General features: G+C 45.2%; 1 protein-coding gene and 1 long non-coding RNA gene across 2 annotated transcripts; one reads left to right on the forward strand and one right to left on the reverse strand.

Annotated features, from left to right (window-relative positions):
• The first annotated feature begins 1,306 nt into the window (after positions 1-1,306).
• Positions 1,307-2,788, forward strand: LOC125537287 (uncharacterized). Its single transcript, XR_007295762.2, has 3 exons — positions 1,307-1,448; positions 1,521-1,649; positions 2,273-2,788. It is a non-coding gene; the product is annotated as an uncharacterized LOC125537287 (long non-coding RNA).
• A 4,097-nt stretch (positions 2,789-6,885) lies between these two features.
• Positions 6,886-7,856, reverse strand: LOC125533031 (uncharacterized). The gene is made up of 2 exons (XM_087539903.1): positions 7,805-7,856; positions 6,886-7,727 (listed from the first exon to the last, which is right to left on the reverse strand). The coding sequence occupies exons 1-2, from the start codon at positions 7,854-7,856 to the stop codon at positions 6,886-6,888; spliced, it is 894 nt and encodes a 297-aa protein (XP_087396029.1).
• Positions 7,857-8,313: the final 457 nt, after the last annotated feature.

The following is an 8,313-nucleotide window of genomic DNA, read 5'->3' on the forward strand; positions in this document are numbered from 1 at the left end:
CACCGTCCACCCGGCCGGCGAAGACAACACGCTCCCCACCTCAGCGCTGCTCCTGCGCACCGCTCTGTACTCGGCTCGCACGCCTCGCGCTCCCTCTCTGACCTCCGCATCGTCCACCCGTCCGGCGAAGACAAGTAGACAACACGCTCTCCGCCTCCGTGCCGCTCCTCGCACGCTTCAACAGCCGACGTGATCCCGGCCGGCCGGCGAACCCACGGCCTTGTCGACAGGGGCGACTGATCCTCGGCGTCGTCATGTTCCGCCTCGGCCGCTGTAACCTGCAGAGTGCAGGGCATGGTCGACGACGCTGGCTACCCGCGTCATCCACGTACTCTTAATCCTCTTCGGGAGAAGAGGAGAAGGGCGGCAAGGCCATCGAGTTCCTGGACCTGCTCCGCCAGCACCAGCAGGTGAACTACTTCACACACCAGAGTTGCTTCTTCATTATAGAAGAGGAAAGAAAGCATTAAATTCAGGTACCAATCTTTTACAACAGAGGCTATTGCAGTACGATTTGGGATGAATCTAGCACGTACAATAGGGTGTAGCAAAATCGAGATCAACTCAGTTAGTATGGAAATGATAGAAGCTCTTTATCTAAAGAGTTAAAGAGAGCGGCGACAGAGAGCTCGAGCGTGCGCGCTCCCGCTAGGTGGACCAATAGCGCAAGACCGCATGGGTGGGCCTCTTGACCGGACCGTATACATTCATGGGGAGAATATCACGTACTCTCACCACTAGGGTGCTCCCAGTGCTCCAAACTCGGTAGCACATTTTTAAATGTTTAAAAAATTCTGAAAAGAAGCTAACACATTGACACAACATCAATGTATGTTGTCAAAAAAATTTAAAATGAATATTCAAAACATTGCTCGAGATACAAAAATGACAAAATCGACATCAATGTGATAATGGGCTAAATCTAAAGCCCAACATATGTTGTGTACTATTTACTGTCGAATTTGTCATTTATGTTTCTCAAGCTATGTTTCAAATTTTAATTTCAAATTTTGTGACAGCATACATTGATGTTGTGTCGATGTGCTGGAATTTTTTCAGAATTTTTTGAACATGTAAAAATGTGAGCACCGGGAGCACCCTAGGGGTTGGGAGTACCGGATATTCTCCCCGCATGTAGTCTTACTGTCGATACATACAGCCAGATCGCGTATGTTGCGCGGTAACGGACGGGGAGTGAAAATGTGCCGTCGGTACATTTAATGGATCGCGGTACGTGACGTACTCGGACAACAGTTCGGTCCAGAAAACGGCGTAGACATAGCGGTGGAAAAATAAATGCGTTGCGGGCCCAGCAGAAGCCAAGATCCCCATCTCCCACCCCGCTCCCTCATTACGACTGCTCTGCGGCACCATCAGCAGAGAGCAGAGTCCGCGGCGGCGGAAGAGAACAGCAATGGGCTGGAGTTCCTAACAGATCCTGTCGACAGGTATGGTTGCTACTTCATCTTCGTTGAATCATTTGAAAGGACCAACTAATGGATGGCCGGGTCTTCTCACAGGTTCCCTGGCCGGATCTTGAAACCAACGATTTAACTCCGGCCGGTGAGGCAGGTACTTGCCTCACACAGTCGGCTGCTGAATCAAGCATGGGAGAAAGAAGACCCTCAAGGCCCCGGTTGGACTAGAAGGTACCCTTTCTTGGTTTTGATCCTGCTTAACTCTGAACATATTCATGTAAGCCATATTTGGGAAAAAAAAAGAACTCCGAAAGTCTGAAGCACAAGGTGTATTTGCATACTGCTCGCGTGTCAGCTCTGAATTCTTCTGATTTGCATACTGCTCGCGTGTCAGCGCTGAATTCTTCAGCAAAAATCAAAAAATATATACATATAACATCAATTCATAGTTGCCCATGCTCATCTCTGAATGTATTACGGTTATAAATGTCTGAAAATTTTATATCTCCAGATGTAAATCTCTGCTTTACATTTTGGTTGCTTATCAAGCCTGATGTCTTTTACAGTCGGTTGTATTTCATTCTTAATAACTTCAGAAATCTGAAAGTAAACCCGCACCTCCATGTTGCTTGTGTATGAACAATGAAATCCTGATGAGAAAATGAGCAAAACGTAAGTTTGTCTTGGATCGTCATAAACACTGAAAATAGTGTGGTAAGCCATGTCTGAATAATTGAAATCTTCAACATTAAAGCAGTGCTACTATATTGGTTGCTTGTGACCATTGCATTCTTCAGTACAAATCAGGCACCCATTTTCAGTCAAATAATGATATCCGTTAAATAATGATGCAGGATTCGTATTGGGCGAGCCCCTATTGAGCGCACACCATGCGCTGGAAGAGAATGTGCCCTTGAAAAAACAGAGGATACGTGCCTCAAAAGAAAAGGAGAGAACCGAAATGCTCGATCTGCGGGGTGGGAGGTCATTAGAAGAACACCTGCAACAATCCTAAGATTGTGGTACATGTTGCCGAGCAAACAACTCATGATCCTGCTATCGATCAGTGATAAATCTATGCAAGCACGAAAGCATGTCAAGTAGCACCCAGTTTGTTACTGTATCCTGGTTGATCAATGCCACTTTCCTGATGTGTATTGTGTATATCAGCTTAGTAATTTGTACTTGTCTTAACCATGGCAACCCATGATGCGTGTATGCAAGCATCGCAAGTGCATCTGAATTTTACCTTCTGCTTTGTATCGGGCATGCTCACTTGCATTTGCCTGGCCTAAAAATTGTACTGTGTTTGCCTGATACCCTTGCTTAAATGGGTGTACTGTTGAAAGATAGGTTTCATGCTGCTGTCACATTTCCTTCCTATTAATCTTACATGTGCTAATCAATAAAAAAACAGCTGCTAACCCTTAGAAGGTACTGCTGAGAAACACACACTCATGAGTCCTCTGTTCATGACATGGGTCTACTGTGAGCCACCATCAAGTCTGCTACTACTTGAAGTGAGCCAATCTTTGCCACCTGCTCACAGTCTCCAGGCATATCTGCTTGCTGCCGCTAGCCTCCGGATCACTCCATCAGGCTGCCATGGGCGGGATATAGCACTGTACCCATGTAGTTTGATTTTTGAATGCTTTTGCAGCGCCTGCCCAGCATTGCCTCCTGCAGCTGCCCAGCTTCATTTGGTGCTGCGATTTGCTGCTGGCCTGGATCGATTTGCGCCAGCGGAGGTGTCCTCGGTTCAAGCGAAGCCAGGTGCTCTGCGTAGGCTTCCTGCCACCTGCAGAAATCGCATTCCTCCTCGTCCCGGCTGCCATCGACTGGGGAAGCGCTCGCCGGTGAACTGACCGCGGCAGGCGACGTATGTCACCACTACCCTGCCGCAATCCGGGCAGGGGACTACAGGCAGGGCGACCGGCGGCAAGGGAATACAGGCAGGGCGATCAGATCTGCACCTTGGTTGGCGTTCGCCATGAGCTGTAGCTTGGGTTCTTCAGTCAAATTTGGAGAATCGAGTGAGCAGGTATGTGCGGGGTAGCTAAAAACGACAGGCGCCGGTGGACCGAACAAGCGCCGCTTCCCACCATGTGTAACGGTGCCGCCGGTCGTAAACGGAAGGGGCGATGACCCGCCGTGAGAAACAAACGGCCGTCCGAGACCAAGTTCGGTATATTCGATGTAGACGTACAGATACCCTGCAAGCCCTACAATACCACGTACGGCCCACATCCCAAAAACGAGTCCATGGGTAGCGATACAGGGAGCGTGCGCGCCCGTCCGCGCCTACCAATTTCCGTTAAATTCAGTCCATACTAATTTGAGATGTCAACCACACATTCAAAGAACAGGGAGCAACTACAATAGAAGATGGACTTGCGGTGCAAAAATAGAAAAAATAGTCCTGAGCCATCAGATCATAGATGGATGGCACAGGTTCTTGGGGAGGGATCTCAGGTCATTTAAATGGACATTTTATGAAAACCCCCCTAGTGGCAGTTATATATAATAGAACTTTGCAGTAACCACCTCAAGTACCTCATCTCCCTCTCCAATTGTTACCGAGGAGGGGATCACATTTGGAGGAGAAGGATGTCTGATGCAAATTAACTAGAACCAAGGGGCCATTTTGCTAATTGTCTGTGCAGATCGCTCCGCCATAATCTCTACTGTCTATCTTCAATCGGAAGGTGCAGATTGATTTTTCTATTCTTTCACCTCAAGCACAGTTGAACTACTTTAGCTTGCCGAGGATGGCGGCGGTCTAGACCCGGGCTAGTTAATTTGCATCGGACATCCTTCTCCTCCAAATGTGATCCCCTCCTCGGTAACAGACCTCCAACCAACCCCTCTCGCCGATCTACTTTAGCTTGCCGAGGATGGCGGCGGTCTAGATCCGGTGCCCAGGTAGTGAATAAGCCCCGTTAGCTGCTGTTCTATCTCCTTTCAGACGGCTCCTACCATCTCTTCGTCGGCGGCCGGGCTGCCCCGGAAGACCTCACCTTGTGCTGGGCTGCGACGTCGGGGGAGCAAGGTCGCCCCGGTACTGTGCTTGGACGTCCATAGGACTACCTCGTCCCATCCTTTGTCCTGCCTAGGCCCACCATTCTCCACCTCGCTCCCCCACCCCCGCGCGCCTAGCTCCGCCATCTGCCATTCTGCCGACGCGGAGACGCCGGAGAAGATAACTTAGACTTGTCTGGGGAAATCGTTTTGTTTATAATCCATCATTCCATTTATGCTAATTTTGTGCGGAGTCTGTCATCTATAAGTATATTATCACCATGAATTGCCTGAGTATACATTTGGAATTGCATATAGCCCAATGCATCTGCACATTCTACGGAAATTCTCAGTCGTGTATTTAACAGATGGGAACACTGTCAAGGTGAAGGGTGTTACTCATGTTTCCATTACTAATATACTCTGAATAAATGTACCCTGAATTTTTTTTATTTATTGCTATGTGCAATCCACTTTGATACCCTCTTACATTAGTTATCTTACACTACTTTATCAAAGATCCATCTGCTAAGAGCCGACTTAACCTGAAACTAGTTCTGTCAGTACAAGAAGTTAATTTCAACCCAGAATACTGAACTTTTAGAGGTAAGAATGTTGTATTTGCGTATTAATGAGAGTGTAGTGATTTCAAATGCCCACTGACCATGATGTTCCTCATGCTCCATTAGAAATGGCTAAGTCTTAAAGCATATCCTCTAGCTACAGAAAAAAAATGTTTGTTGACGAATTTAATTCAAAGTATACTGCATAGATATTCAGAAATTTACTCGAAATCACAGGAAACCGTTTGACTTTGCTGCCGGACCTCATTATTAAGGGGGATAAAGCAACATGAAGGATTAAAGTTCATAAGTTGGAGAGCGCATCATAGTATAGATTAGGGGAAACTGAAATACTGTTTTCATCAGGAAACAGAACATGTAGAAATGAGCTGAATCTAGGACAGAAAACTAACAAGATAATGTGCTAACCCGCTGAAAACTTTTCACAGAAGAAAATCTAAAGATGACCATTCTTGAGCATAATGTACCATGAAGAATAGATGCAGCAACACAAAGAATGAAGCATCCGTTTTGTAATGCTTCAGAGTATTTTCTCTGAAACATGTTACCAACTTCTGGGACAAGGAACATTCAGTTCTAGCTACAACTTCTGTGACACTGCACTTTTTTCATTTTGAAGTAACCTCTTCCAAGTTATTGTAGCTACAATCTGAAGCGTCTACCAAATAAGTTGAGGAGGTTGAATCCTTGTATGGTATGGTATGCTTTACGCAGAAATGCAGCTTGTACGTTTAGTTATGCTATTAAATATTTTCCATATTTTTCTATTTCTTGCCCGGTGATGTAAACTATAAAAGTGTCCTCATATTTGTAGATGGATGATGATGTGACAACTGGAAGCATAAGGACTAGAGATGGAGAGAAGAAGTGTTTAGAAAAGATAATTTTAATTGTTCCCTTGGAATCGCAAGAATTTATCTGCAAGAAAATTTTAATTATTTTGTTAAGCATCCACCAACACATACATGTGCTTAACTGAATCGTGTTTGTTTGATGTGATTTCTCCCAGCACATGAAGCTTGATGAGCAAGAAGCAGCAGAACTGGAGGGAAAAGCTAGAGCCTCAACCAAGTAAAGCTGATGCAATTGTTAATAGCAATGCTTGTTGAGCTATGATTATATTAGTCATTTATAGTTAAGAGTTAGTCTTGCCGGTCAAGTAGTAAAAATGATTCTCTTATGTTTCACTTGATATGTATGCGAGTCTCTTGTTCTAGTTTGACATGTATTTTAGTTATGCTTGAAGTGTATCTCATAATTGTTACAGATATTGGTATAATTTTTAGCGACAAACATGTACAAACTTCCATGCATAATTAGTGATGTTGTACAATCCACTAATGCAATGAAATATACATGAATTTCATGCAATACATGTGTGCAAAGATTTTATAAGACTAAGAGGTTGGGGGCATCATCGATGTGACGATGTAAATGGTCGCTGGAGAGAACAATTGGAGAGGGAGATGAGGTACTTGAGGTGGTTACTGCAAAGTTCTATTATATATAACTGCCACTAGGGGGGTTTTCATAAAATGTCCATTTAAGTGGCCTGAGATCCCTCCCCAAGAACCTGTGCCATCCATCTATGATCTGATGGCTCAGGACTATTTTTTCTATTTTTGCACGGCAAGTCCATCTTCTATTGTAGTTGCTCCCAAGTTAACTTGATGTACGGTAGTAAAAAACAATAACGTGCACCACATCGTCGACAACAACAACAACAACAACAGCAATAGTGTAGAAGTATATATTCGATCTCTCTTACAAGTTACAATTCCTTCATGCTCATATCCTATTACATCACCAAACTTCTTATTGTCATTTCAACTACAACAAGGACCTTGCATAATTTACTTCCTGATTCATCTAGGCTCAGGTCGAAGTAGTAAGTCTACTAATCCGAGCGCCCCTTCCGGAGACTCGATGTCAAGTTCATCGGCCAACTCCCCAGCCTCCTTGGGATCCCAAAAATCTCTCCTGCCCGCCCATTCCCACCACACCAATACTTTACTAATCTCTGACCACTTAACCAAATAATCTGTCACCTTCTCAGTCAAGTATGTTTCTCCCCTCCCCCATTGCAGAATATATGCGTCGCGTACGGGACGGAATCGTAAGGATTCCGGTCCCATGAGTATAATTTGGGCCATTGCTATTTTTAGGTCGCCGACGGGGGTTGAAGTTGAAGTAGGGTCGTAGGACGAGAGGAGCGACTCTTTGCCAAGTGGAACGCCAACTAGAAACTTATGGGAAGGTATGTTCTTTCCGTCGGGTCCTTTGTGTACTCCCATGAGGTTTCTATAGCTTGGGCCAAAGGGAAGTGGATAAAACGGCTCGACAAATATGGCATCGTACCCTTTTGACGTATGGAGCTTGTTCGTCGAATTATTGTAGGCGAGGAAGTAGAGGTTGTCGTTGGCGAACCATAACGTAACCTTGTCGTTCCCTCGCCCCTTCAGTGTGGGTTTGATCCAGGTGGCCGGCGGCACCGTCTCCTTGTCTTCAGGCTCCCGCTGCGGAGCCATGACATCGCAAAGGCCGCCGACTTTCATGCGGAACCCTTCTTCGACAGTTTCGATCACATGGTTGTGCCATGTATCGAGCAGCTCCGTGTGCTCTTGAGTCCGAACATCATGCTCCCATGCTCTCTCCTCCCCATGCGCGGTTCTGGCAAATAAGACAACTATTGCCACGAAAACGGCCTCTGCGGAAAGACAAGGAACTCATTAGATTGACAGTCGAGTGAAACATGCATGAAGGAAAATTGTTGTGGATCCTTACTTGTTTTAGCACCGCCAATTGCTCCTCCGTTTGTGCCAGCTACTGGAGACATGCTCACGGCTGAAACTTGAGAATTTTATTTGGTTGGACTCAAGCTCAACTGATGGTCTTTGTCACTGCTGTAGGGTTGATACTGCCGATATATATAGGTTTCAATTGCAAGGAAACACAATCTTTGTGCTCGCGCGGGGGAAGTTAGTTCAAAGACCAGAGAAGAATATCATCACCTTGGCGCTGCGGTCTGCACTTGGGCTTTAAAAAAGTTTGTTTACTTTCTTTGTTTTCTGCAAGAACCCAACACACACAAGTAGTGCGTCTTCGGAATTTAACCACCTAAACCATTAATCTTTGTTGATGAGAGCCAACAATACAGATTTCAGAACATTGCGCCAATTTTATTTTCTTCATTGTCGTGCAAATAAACTAGATTTTTTTCATTACAAAGGGTAAATTTAATAGCTTTGTTCTGATAGTGTTCCTTTTAATATATTTTTGCGTTACTTACTCCT

Source organism: Triticum urartu, chromosome 1A (assembly GCF_056163025.1).
Source record: "Triticum urartu cultivar PI428250 chromosome 1A, HENAU_Tu73, whole genome shotgun sequence".
Lineage (NCBI taxonomy): Eukaryota > Viridiplantae > Streptophyta > Magnoliopsida > Poales > Poaceae > Triticum > Triticum urartu.

What these genes read in the sequence shown, in the direction of transcription:
- LOC125533031 (XM_087539903.1), bottom strand. Translation starts at nt 7,856, where the DNA reads ATGTCTCCAGTAGCTGGCACAAACGGAGGAGCAATTGGCGGTGCTAAA. An exon ending in AATTGGCGGTGCTAAAACAA is followed by an intron (nt 7,728 to 7,804) that starts GTAAGGATCCAC and finishes GTCTTTCCGCAG; the next exon opens with AGGCCGTTTTCGTGGCAATA.